Below are 13,555 nucleotides of genomic sequence, written 5' to 3'. Positions count from 1 at the left end.
ACTTGGGTTCTAGTCCCAGTTTCACTGCACATAAAACTCTGTGATTTGGGCACATCTCGTAATTTCTGACTCAGCCTCTTCATCTGTAAAATAGTAGTAATACCTACTTTCTCAGGGGCAAGACTAAAACCAACTGATGGATGATATGAGTCTACTCTGAAAAGCATAATAACCTACTGGACAAGCTTATGGAGTGTTTACTTCTTGTTAGTAGTTTATACTCTGGCCTTCAAGATTCTGGTTTCTTTATACATTTTATTTTTGTTTAAAAAAGACTTGAGATACTGTCTAGGCTTTTAAAAAATTGCTCATAAATTTTTTTTTTAAGTTTAAAGATAGCACACAATGGTTTGTTTTTCTTTTAGTAACAAAACCTTTTCATCGAAGTATTATCCAGTTTGTTATTTTGTTTGAAGACTTCCCTATTCTAGGCCATATTGAAAAAAGCTGAATTTCTGATCAAATTATAGCTCTTTTTGCTAAATTCATAAAATGAGTTTGGGTTGACAGTTAAGGATTGGACTTAAAAATTTTTTTTGTTAGAAGCAAGATTAACACCTTATTCTGCAGTAAGGATGCTGACTGAGCGAATAAACAGCAAAACATTAAACCGTTATAAAACAGCAAGTGGCAAACCACTGAACAGGAACACACTGCACGAGCAGGGCTGGTGCTCAGGTCTCCTCCGGGGTCCTTGTTACTATTGAGTCCTGTCTCTCTCACTATTTGTTTAAATAAAGATAAAGGCGGTTAAGAAAATTGTTATTGAATTCTGCTATCCCTCTGTTTCACGAAAGTGCTGTTTAATTGTCCAAGGCTGAAGTCTAGAGTTCAAATCTAAATCTTTAGTGGGATCACTGATTTGAACCAAGCACCTACACATACAAAGAACGTTGTTGATTTTAGAGAACTAAAACCATGATGTTCCTTATTACTAGAGAGTGTTGGACCAGGTATTACAAAACCTGAGTTCTAGTCTCAGTTCTGCTAAATAACCCTATTTAAAAAAAAATTAATACATTTGTATCTCTTTGAGCCAGTACTCATCATCTGTCAGATGAAAAAGATGACAATATGGCATCCAAAGACCCTGCCAGGACTTTAATTGGAAGATCTGTGAAACCCAAAGGTAGAGCAAGGGAGGTGTGGGAGAGATTGGTGTCTTCTTTTTGTACCCTGAAGCATTTACATTAATCATCTACTTTTCTCATGTTATTTCCCTATCTGAAAGCCTCCAATTGCCCTTTCCTATCCAAAAAGCTCTCCTTGTTTTTTTTTTTTTTAATTTTTTTTTTTAATGTTTATTTATTTTTGAGACAGAGAGAGACAGAGCATGAACGGGGGAGGGGCAGAGAGAGAGGGAGACACAGAATCGAAGCAGGCTCCAGGCTCTGAGCCATCAGCCCAGAGCCCGACGCGGGGCTCGAACTCACGGAGCATGAGATCGTGACCTGAGCTGAAGTCGGATGCTTAACCGACTGAGCCACCCAGGTGCCCCAAGCTCTCCTTGTTTTAAGGCCTAGGTTACATTTCATGTCCTCTGTGAAGTCATCTTAGCACACATTGTTTTTCCTTTCTGAACTCATTTATTGCCCTTACTTCTCACTCATCTGTTAATCATGGTACATTGCTGTGGAATATGTCTTCCTTTTATACCTAACCTCTAGAGAATAGGTTAATGTAGAAGAAAAAAATATAGACTTCAAGGATAGATTTAGCTGTATGACCTTAGGTCAGCCACTTTTTTTTTTTTTAATTTTTTTAACGTTTTATTGATTTTTGCGACAGAGAGAGACAGAGCATGAACAGGGGAGGATCAGAGAGAGGGAGACACAGAACCTGAAACAGGCTCCAGGCTCTGAGCCGTCAGCCCAGAGCCCGACATGGGGCTCGAACTCACGGACAGTGAGATCGTGACCTGAGCTGAAGTTGGCCGCTTATCCGACTGAGCCACCCAGGCGCCCCTAGGTCAGCCACTTTTTAAAAATACCTGTGTAATTTTTAAATAGTTAGAACACTTTTGAATAGGTAAAATTTTTTTCAAACTTAAGAAAAAGAGAGGTATAGTGAAAAGTCTTCTACCCCTGGTCTACCATCAAGCTAGTCTTCCCCCTACTGTTGTTAGTTTCTTACATATCCTCTTAGAGTTTCTCATTTTTTCTTTCTTTTACATAAAAGATGGCACACTATACATAGTCTTAAGCATATTGCTTTTTTCACTTTATTTTGGATATCTTTTTGTATCCACAGGGAGCTTCCTTATTGTTATTGTTTTATGAACACACCAGAATTTAACCAGTGGTTGGGAATTTTTACTTTGATTAAAGTCCTACATGATTTCAAATTGGAATGACCTTTGAGCCTTATCTGAGAAAATTGCTTAGTTCTCTAAACTCTTACTTCTATAGTACATTACAGTTTTTAAACACTTTATATTCTTGGCACCTGGCTGGGTCGGTTAAGCCTCAACTTTGGCTCAGGTCATGATCTCACTCTTCGTGGGTTTGAGCCCTGTGTCAGGCTGTGTGCTGACCGCTTAGAGCCTGGAGCCTGCTTCGGATCTGTGTGTGTGTGTCTCTCTCTCTCCCTGTCCTTCCCCTGCTCCCACTCTGTCGCTCAAAAACAAAGAAAAGTGTTTTTAAAAAAATGTATAGGGGCGCCTGGGTGGCTCAGTCGGTTAAGCATCTGACTTCGGCTCAGGTCGTGATCTCGCGGTTCGTGAGTTCAAGCCCCGCATCAGGCTCTGTGCTGATGGCTCAGAGCCTGGAGCCTGTTTCAGATTCTGTGTCTCCCTCTCTCTCTGCCCCTCCCCCATTCATGCTCTGTCTCTCTCTGTCTCAAAAATAAATAAACGTTAAAAAAATTTAAAAAAAAAAGAAAAAAATGTATAAACACTTTATATTCTTGAAGTTGATCCTCACAGAACCTCTTTGGGAGGAGATAATTACTCCCTAGGTTTTACTAGGTAAATAGTGAAAGGAAATATCTATTTGGGTCTTTGCTGACTGTGGTGCAAGATTCTTCAGTAAAAGCTCTACCGTGTTCTTTTCATGTGCTCTACTATTGGCAAATAGAGGTTTTGCTTGAGAAACACAGCCTGCTTTGTAGGGGCTGATAAAAGTCTTCATTACTTCATTTATAACCATTTGTGAATTTACTTCCTTTACTTTACTTACTTCCTTAAAACCAGCAGAGCATGTAGAAAAGGATCTCCACATAAATGAAGCTTTGAGAAACAAAACAAATATAGAGAGAAGATATGCAAATATTCTTTTTATAGGTTAAATTTTTTTCATCTTAAAAAATCCTAACTGAAATATGTGTATGTAGAAAAAAGTGACTTGCTTAATGGCATTGAAAGTCTTCAATGAGATGAATGTGGTTCTTCAAGTGATTAAATGCATACAGCCGAGAAAATATGGAATATTTTAACATCTGATTTAACATCTGATAAGATTCTCTGTTGAAGGAAGTATAGCCTTAGCTATGTATTTTGATGTGTTTAGAGTGCACAAATGAAATGGGAGGGATTTAAGTTTTATTTTGAAATTTTCATTTAATATGAAATGAGGTTAGTACTGAGATAGCCCAAACTGCTAATTCAACTACCTGATTGTTAAAGTATGCACTTAGGTTATGCCAAGACCAGTAATGCTTTATATATGGAATGCAAATTTTCTGCAAAAGATTTCAACCATTTTGGTGACTTCTGAGATATTTTGCAATTGATTTTTCTCCTCTTTCTAAACCAGGCCCTTGATTTCTTTTCGCTTTTTATATTCATGTTCTTTTATATTTATGCTGAAAACAGCCTTGTATCGTAGAATTTTAGAGACATTTGGACACTTAGAGATTGCTAATTAATATTTGGTACATTTGTGTATTAACTTGGCCCTTTGTGTTGAACAAGTGAGAACACTGAAGCCCAGAGAAATGTGAGTGGCTCAGGTCAGTCACTTTGTCCAGAACCCTGTGCTGCAGCTGCCCAGCACCACATTCTTTCTCTTACGGTTCTGACACTGCTCTACTTGGGGAGAAGTTTAATTTTGAAAACATCCTCTTGCTCTTAACCTCCTTTTTCTTTCTAATGTGGGCCAATTAATAAAAAACTATAAGGAATATTATAGTCACAGATAAAAATTTTTGTTTTAATTTGACTAGAGTTGAAACACGATGTACATTAGTTTCAGGTGTACAAAATAGTGATTCAGCTTCTTTGTATGTTAAGCTATGCTCACCACAAGTGTAGCCACCATCTGTCGCCATACAGTGCTATTACAATATCATTGACTGTATTCCCTGTGCTGTGCCTTTTATTCCCATGTATAGTCACAGATCTTGCTTGGAGCTGGCTCATTGTCGGTATGTAACAGAGACTTGTTTGAAGTGAACCAACACTGGGGAGGGAATGAGGTAACAGCCAAGTGAGGAGCTGGCAGCCAAGAAGTACTCACCCGATACTTGCTGGCTTATTCTCCATTTTTCTCTCCCTAGGGCAGGACCAACGCACACTGAGCCATTGTGTTCAGTGAAGCTGCCATGTGCTGGGTAGTGGATGCCTTTAAACTACTTTCTTTCCCCCATAGGTCCTTTCTCATAACCTGTGCACGGTGCTGAAGGTTCCACATGACCCTGTTGCCCTTGAAGAGCACTTCAGGGATGACGATGAGGGGCCCGTCTCCAATCAGGGCTACATGCCGTATTTAAACAAGTTCATTTTGGAAAAGGTATGCTTCTAATGTCTTCCTGTTTGATTCTTCCTGTTTGATTTGCACATTTCAAGTGGGTCCTAGAGCCCCTTTTTGGTGAGTTCACTGAGGAGTTCAGGTTTGAGCCATCATGAGATAAATCAGAAAGGAAAGAAAGAATGTGAGACATTGCTTCCTATTTCTTCTTCTTCCCCTCTCTTCTAAAACTTGGTTTGATGTTTTCCAGCTTGGTTCATTGTTTTGAAATTAAGAGCTACCTGTATTTTCTATTAGTCTGTGTAACTGTCTTCTCTCAGAGTGCTGTTAACTTCTGGTTCCACATGTGTTGGCAATGATTGTTAAAGAATGGGTATGTTAGGGTAAACTGTGAATACTAAAGGTAATGTTAATTATCTTTACTAAATAGCTATTGTACAGCCAAGTTTTCATCATAGACTTTTCAGGGTACCACTCAGATGCTTCTTGTGGGGTATATTATGAGTGAAGATCTACAAAAACCTATTATATATTTGGAAGCCAAATATAACCTTTTGGCATTTGCTGCCATGTTCAATTTTTCTCTGTTTGGGTAATTAAAAACTGACACAAAAAGGGGTGCCTGGGCTGCTCAGTCAATTAAATGTCTGACTCTTGATATTGGCTCAGGTTATGATGCCACGGTCGTGAGATTTAGACCCAATCGTGAGATCGAGACCTGATTGTGAGATCGAGATGTCGGACTTGTGCTGAGTGGGCATGGAGCCTGCTTAAGATTCTCACTCTCTCCCTCTCCCTCTGCCCCTCTTTACTCTCTCTCTCTCAAAAAAGAAAATTGGCATAAGGTGTTGAATTAATGTACTTTGATTTCTATTTAGAAGAAAATACTCTAAACTGTTGGCACCTTCAAGTAATTAAAAATATTAGTGATTAAAAAATTATGAAAGGTAGCATGTTCTTATTATTAAATAGGCAGTTAATACAAAAATATGTGAAATAAAAAGTGAATGTCCCTTTACTCTTTTTAGACTCATTCTCCAGGAGTAACCACTGTTAACAGTTTGGTGAATATCTTTTAAATATATACATGCAAACACACACCTATATAAGCGATAGTGTTTTGTTTCCATATGGCTAAGATGCTATACATATAGTTCTTCAAATTATTTTTTATAATTGAACAGTGTATTAGTGTCATCTTTCCATATTGTATATATTTAGTTTAGATATGGAAGTAGTCATATATTCACATGAACAGTTGAGAAATTCCTGCTTTTGCCTATTTATAACATCGAGCCTGAAAAGTTTTGGATGTATTTTAAAAATGCCTTTTTTTAAATGTTTATTTATTTTGGAGACAGAGAGCGAGAGTGAGAGACAGCATGAGTGGAGGAGGGGCAGAGAGAGATACAGAATCTGAAGCAGGCTCCAGGCTCTGAGCTGTTAGCACAGAGCCTGACATGGGGCTCGATCTCATGAACTGTTAAATCATGACCTGACCCAAAGTCGAATGCTTAGCTCACTGAGCCACCCAGGTGCCCTTAAAAATGCCTTTCAAAAAGTGACAATGATAATACGTTTAAACTAAAAATAAAGTATGTTTAGGGGTGCCTGGCTGACTGAGAGGAATATGTGACTCTTGATCTTGGGGTCAGGGGTTAGAGCCCCACATTGGGTATAGAGATTACTTAAACAACAAACTTAAAAACATTTAAAAACTGTATTTTCCTATCACCTAAATATCACAACTATTTGCATATTTGTTTCTATGACTTCTTTGGATTTTTATTGCTGTATACATTTTTTATAGTTTAGTGTTTTTTCATAATAGTAAAGTGCAGTAATTAAAATTTATGGTAGTAAGTTGAATTAGTAGTTTGGAAAATGCTAAAATGTTGGTGAGGATTCTTTTTAAAATTACATGTTTTTCAGAAATTTTATAGCAAAGGTTGTCAAGATTACAGTGTGTTCATTTATGTAGTGTTCATTGTGCCTGTATCTGTTATTCCATATCAGCCTCACAATACAATTTTCTGCTCTTTGTTTTATGTGTATCTGTGTTACGTTTTTAAAGTATTTCTCCTGAAAAGATGGTAACATTGCTTTGATCATGCCTAGTAATTAGGAAAAAAAAGAGAGAAACACAGCATAATGAAATATAAGATTTAATCAAACTCACAAAAGCTACAAATTATGTGATTCCATTTATATCATGTGTCCAACACAGGCAAACACATGGAGATACAATGTAGATTAGTGGTTGACAGAGGCTGATGGGAGGTGGGAATGGAGAGTAACTATTAATGGGCTTGGGGTTTCTTTTTGGGATGATGAAAATGTTCCAGAGTTAGGTAGTGATGATGGTTGCAAACCTTTGTGAATATATTAAAAACTACCAAATTGCATACCTTAAAGTACAAATTTTATGGTATGTGAATTATATCTCAATAAAAAAATCCTTTAATCAAATTGTACAGAAACTGATTAAAACTTCATAGTATGATGCTGTACTATTTTCTGAAGTTTTTTCCTGGCTGCTTGCTGTTCTATTCATTGATCAGGTGGCTCATTTATGGTCTGTAGTTGTATTATAAGTAAATATGTCTTTTTAAAAAATGTTTATTTATTTTTGAGAGAGTGCAAGCAGGAGAGGGGGAGAGAGGAGGACAGAGAATCAGAAGCAGGCTTTGTGCTGACAGGCTGACAGCAGCAAGCCTGATGTGGGGCTCAAATTCACCAACTGCAAGATGGAGATCATGACCTGAACTCAATCAAGTTGGATGCTCAGCTGAGCCACCCAGGTGCCCCAGTAAATATGTCTTAAATTCTGCAAATGTTTGATGACCTGCTGTGTGCATGTGTTTAATCTTAAAAATTATGTCCGTTATTAAAATATAGAACAGGGGCGCCTGGGTGGCTAAGTCAGTTGAGTGTCCAACTCTTGATTTCGGCTCAGGTCATGATCTCTGCTTGTGCGTGCTCTCTAAAATGAAAAAATAAAATAAAAATAAATAGAACATTGGGACATTCTCAGAAATCTGAAAATTGCCTTTTCAGTGCTAGAATTTGTGTGGGGTGGGCAAATGGATAGAGAAACATGGTTTCATATCTTGAAGTGCTGTACTCTTAATACTGCATTTTTTTCTCGTTGGTGTAACTTTCTTTAAATATCTTGAATTTTAAGTTTTAAAATGTTTTTTGTTTTGGTATTTAGGTATTTTATTGACTTATTTTTGAGCTAGCAGGAGCAGGGGAGGGGCAGATGGGGAGGGAGAGTGAGAATCCTAATCTTGATCTCAGGACCATGAGATCATGACCTGAGCTGAAATTAAGAGTCAGATGCTTAACCAACTGAGCCACCCAGGCACCCATATTTAGGTTTTTTAAAGTTTTTTAACTGGGGGAGAAAATATAGCAGTATTTTAAAAGTTCAAAATTAGCCACTAGATTTGGAGAAAAACTTATTCACAAAATGAGTGAGGATGTGATGAAACAGTAAGTTCTTGTTTATTATTGCTTAGCCACCTGGAGTGGAATTTTGGCAGACCTTCAGTCCAAGTAAAGCAGCCAGGGTTTCCATGGTGTGGGTTTAAATTGAGCAAAGATTATTGCCTTGTTTTGAAAGTTTGTTGAAAAAATGCCAATAGTAACTGGAGAATGTTAACATAAAATGTAGAGATGGTCATCAGTTATGCAAAGAAGATATAAAGTAATGATCAAACATTTGCAAGATGTGATATATGTGTCTGTGTCATATACATATGTGTATGACACACACATGTATACTATCTCATTTGATCCTCATGTTAATCCTGCAATGCATAATTGGACTTATTTCCAATTAGCTCAGGAGGAAACAGAGCATAATGTTGCCTAACTGATAAGGGTTAGATTTTTTTTAAAGTTTATTTATTTATTTTGAGAGAAAGAGAGTCTTAGCAAAAGTGGGGGAGGAACAGAGAGATGGAGAGACAGAATCCCCAGCAGGCTCCGCACCATTCTCGCAGATCCCAGTGGGGGGCTCGAACACATGAACTGTGAAATCATGACCTGACAGAGATCAAGAGTCAGATGCTTAACTGACTGAACCACCCAGGAGCCCCAGGGGTTAGATAGATTTTAGACCTGAGCCATTTAATTTCTCTTAACTGAGCCACCCAGGCACCCCAATTTTATTTTATTTTTTAAGTAATCTCTACACCCAACATGGGACTTGAACTCACAACTCTGAGATGAAGAGTTGCATGTTCTACCGACGGAGGCAGCCAGGTGCTCCCTTAAGTGTTTTTAAGATGATTCTTTTCTTGTGATTAGTATCTGGTGTTCTTTAGTGTTCATTCTTCTCAGTTTTCCCCCAGGTTGTCTTAGAGGTTTTCTGCCTTTGCCTAGAATTATTCTGAAGGGGTTGGGACCAAGAGATAAATTATGTTGAAATTCACTTTCTAAAAAGTAATTTTTCCATTTGATTTCTGTATTTACTTCTTCAGAGATTATCATTCCTGTTCTTCACATTGATAGAATTGATTTTCAGCTTTTCTGAGACATCAAATGATTAATATGCTTATGTTCTTGTATCAGATATTTTGCCTTCCCTGAGTGTTGGCTTTTTAATTTTTTTGCTTGTTTGTTAAATTCCTCCTTTAGTAAAGAATGGAATTCTATAAACATCTAGGAAGAGTGTTTTTGTGAACTTTCTCCTCTTTCTTTTTGCAAAGAGACATTATACCTGGATTATCTGACAGTGAATAATTGAAGAAAGCAGTATACTGTTACCTTTTTACTACTGATCCCCAATAGACTACATCAAAAGCTAGTTTGCTTTAGCATATTTATGTGGCAACCTAATTCTTGCATGAGATTTAATAGCCTGTTAGGCTTTTGGGTTCAATCATTGTCAATTCTTTTCCCTGATTCCGCATATTAAAGGTTGATCTGCACTATTATGATTTAAACCAGTAATCCTTTGAGAAGATACCAAGTCCTTATTGGGGAATCTGCTGCTTTTCTACCATAATCCTTTTCTTTTTTGGCCTTTGGCTTTTGGGAAACATACGTACATATAAAAGAAAAACAGAAACCTTTCAGTTCAATACAATGTCCCTTCTCTAGAGGTTAGTAGCCTCTGCATTGTTTTCCTAAGCTGACATCAGATGCTTGCTGTTCATGTCAGTTACAGTTCTTCCATAAAATGAGGTTTCAGTTTTCTGTTACTTGAATGAATATACCTTCAGCAATCAAAATGTCTTCAAATGTGTGCCTAACAACTATCATTTAATAGGAAGTCGTATTGCTCTTAAAAACCCAAGACTATGTTTTTGAGCAATTCTTCTTACTGTCCTTTAGCCATGTTATTTCTTCTTTCATTGTTGCTTGAAAGTTATATAGTATTATTTTGGCACAATGGCCAAGTTGGACTCTACATTTTCATCATATTAGTGAAGTTATACAGCACTAAAAACTTCTGAGTGAATAAAGAGGTTAAATGATAAAAACTATGGATGACTTTATGCCCTTGAGTACTGTGGCCAGCAATACAAGTCTAAGAGTGATATAATTTAAATAATTTTTTTTCAAATAACCAGTCTTATTGAGTATTCGCATGCCATGCAATTTAAGTATTTAAAGTGTGCAATTCAGTGGTTCTTGGTATAGTCACATTTTTTGTGCAGCCATCATCACAGCCAATTTTACAATATTTCCCCCACCTTCCTTCAAGAAAACTGTACCCACTAGCACTCACTCTCTCCTTCCCCACACTCCTAGGAAACCACTAATCTACTTTCTGTCTCTATGGATTTACCTATTCTGGATTCGTATAATATGAGGCCTTTAGTGTCTGCCTTCTTTCATTTGGCATAATGTCTTCAAATTCATCTACATTGTAGCATGTGATGGCACTTCATTCTTTTGATGGCTGAATATTTCATTATAATTATACTACCTTTTGTTTGCACGTTTATTCGGTTATGGATCTTTGTGTTGTTTTCACTTTTTGGTTATCGTAAATTTGCTGGGAGTGTTCATGTTCAGGTTTTTGTGTGGATATACATTTTCAATTCTCTTTAAAATGGATGATGATGGTATTTAACCCAAGAGTATACTACCTAGGAATGGAATTCTTGGGTCATATGGCAACTCTATGTTTATTTTATTTATTTAAGTAAGCTTAATGCCCCTTGTGGGGCTTGAACTCATAACCCTGAGATCAAGAGTTGCATGCTCCACCAACTGAGTCAGCCAGGCCCTCCAGCAACTCTGTGTTTATCGTTTTGGGGATCTGTAAAACTGTTTTCCAAAGCAGATGCACATTTTACTTTCCTACCAGCAATGTATGAGGGTTCCAATTTCTTCATATCCTCACAGTGCTTGTTATTTTCTATCATTTTGATTTTAGCCATCCTAGTAAGTATGAAGTATGGTATCTTACTGTGTTTTGATTTGAATCTTCCTGATGATTAACGTGAAATATTATAATAAAAGCAGTTTCTTTAATTGTAAAGGAAACAGTTATTGTTAGAAATTAAGAAAAAAGAGGAATTTATTAAGAAAACATATATCACCCATAACCTTACCATGTAAAGGCAGTCACTGTTATCATTTTGATCTGTTTGCTTTAAGTCTGTTTTTTTAGCTGTCTTTGTATATATTGTTTTTCAAATTTGGATCATATTGAAGACATAAATATTGCCTTTTCCATGCCATTAAATTTTTTTAAAACCTGAATATAAAGATAAAGTGGTAACATTTATTTAGAGTTTACTATGTATCAGAAACTATGCTAAATATTTTAAACAAATGTTCTAATTAATTCTTTATATTAACTCCATGGGTTAAGTACCATCATTAATACCATTTTAAAGAAGAGACTGGGCTTTGGGTTAAAATGCTTGTCTAAGGTTACCCAGCTACTAAGTGACTATATAATCGTTTTGTACCATGACTTTATAACGATTCCCTTTTTGGTGGGCTTATATTTTATTTTTATTTTTTTCCACTTTTATAAATAATAGTGACTATCCTATGTAAATCTTTATCTGACTCTGATTCCCTTTTTGGGGTAGATTATTTGAAGTCGAATTATTGATTGAAGAGTATGAATGCTTTCTGAGAAAACATATTCTCCAACCAATGTCTAAAGCATCAAATTGGCCAATTTCCCTGTCTTCTGAGAACTGACTCTCTGCCATAGGAACTTTAGTCTTTAGCTGGTTTGGATGAAAATTCTAGTTTAGAGAACACGTGATTTTAGTTTTGTAAATACTTTCAGAACTTTGAGTCAGAATTGAAATCTATAAATAGTATTGCTATCTTGTATGGATTTTAGTGAAAAGAAATATATATGTTGAAAATAAGAACAACTCTACATATTTCTTTCTAAGATATTATCTTCCATTTGGACACCCTGAAACCATTGGCAGCCATTATTAGTTTTCCAAAAGATGTGAGACAATTTATTATGTATGATATAAACTGGGATTTTGGAGCACAGTTTGCAATCTTAGATGGGGTAGAGTATGGAATCATAGATTCCTAGATCTTTTGTAGGTAGAACAGACCTTGTGATGTTCTCAATTTATAGATCTATTTTAATTTAGCAAGCACTTGATATTGAACCTATACCCTTCAATAGTTTGCTGTTGTTTTTAGGTAAAGTGCAACATCCTTATCATGGTGTACAGGGCCATGTTTGATTTGGCCTCTGCCAACCTCTCTGCCCTCCTTTTCTTCCTCTCCCCTTATTGTCCCCTTCTCTGCAGTTGTGTTGGCCTTCTCTCTGTTCCTCATATTACCAAGACTGTTCCTGCCACAGAGCCTTCAGACATGTTGCCTCCTCTTCTGTAAGGCTTCCTCTACCCAAAACATGCATCTAACTCCTGTTCATCTTTTAGGTCTCAGCTTGATCGTCACTTCCTCAGGGAGGGTTCTCCAGGTTGCACCCTGCCCTTCCCAGAGCTAACCTGCTGCTCTGTAATGTGGTTTCCCATTGTAGCATTTAGCACATTTTCATCATATAGATGGTTGTTTTGTTGCTCTATTTTTTGATACCTGATATGCCTCTTAGAGTGTAACTTCTGGGGTAGCAAGGACTGGTTCACCATCGTACAACTCTGTTGATTGTTGTCATTGTATGCAGAAGTTTTTAAGTTTGATGTAGTTGATTCTCTATTTTTGCTTTGTTGCCTGTGGCTTTTAATGTCCTATCTAAGAGAACATTGTGTATTCCAATGTCATGAAGATCTTCCCCTAGTTTTCTTCTAGTTTTATAGTTTTAGGTCTTACATTTAGATTTTTACTCCCTTTTGCATTAATTTTTATATATGGTGTAAGGTAAGGGTCCATTTTCTTCTGCGTATGGATATTCAGTTTTCCTAGCACCATTTGTTGAAGAGACTATCTTTTCCTCAATGTGTAGTCTTGGCATCCTTGTTAAAGATCATTTGGCCACATATATAAGGGTTTATTTCTGGGCTCTCTGTTTTGTTGGTCTATATGTCTCTCTTTATGCTAAGTACCATACATACTGTTTCGATTACTGTAGCTTTGTAATATGTTTTGAAATTAGGAAGTATAAAGCCTCCAGTTTTGTTCTTCTTAAGATTATTTTGGCTATTCATGGTCCTTTGAGATTCCATATGAATTTCAGGATGATGTTTTCTGTTCCTGCAAAAAAAAAAAAAAAAAAATGCCACAGGGATTTTGATGGGGATTGAACCGAATCTGTACATTGCTTTGGGTAGTATGGACGTTTTAACAATATTAAGTCTTCCAGCCCATCAACACTGGAGGTCTTTCCATTTATTTATATCATTTTTAATTTTTTTCAGTAACATTTTATAGTTTGCAATGTACAAGTCTTTTGCCTTCTTGGT

The 13,555-nt window shown here is 36.6% G+C and overlaps 1 protein-coding gene across 2 annotated transcripts in view; it reads left to right on the top strand.

Annotated features, from left to right (window-relative positions):
- The window catches only part of SWAP70 (switching B cell complex subunit SWAP70), a 76,770-nt gene that overhangs the window by 20,827 nt on the left and 42,388 nt on the right, over positions 1 to 13,555 (top strand). For both annotated transcript variants that reach the window (XM_027073173.2, XM_053203489.1), the window contains exon 2: positions 4,587 to 4,727. In XM_027073173.2, coding sequence (XP_026928974.1) covers positions 4,587 to 4,727 — 141 coding nt within the window. The remainder of the gene's footprint in view (positions 1 to 4,586; positions 4,728 to 13,555) is intronic.

This window comes from Acinonyx jubatus, chromosome D1, assembly GCF_027475565.1.
Source record: "Acinonyx jubatus isolate Ajub_Pintada_27869175 chromosome D1, VMU_Ajub_asm_v1.0, whole genome shotgun sequence".
Taxonomy (NCBI): domain Eukaryota; kingdom Metazoa; phylum Chordata; class Mammalia; order Carnivora; family Felidae; genus Acinonyx; species Acinonyx jubatus.
This window is presented reverse-complemented; position numbering and strand designations above follow the sequence as displayed.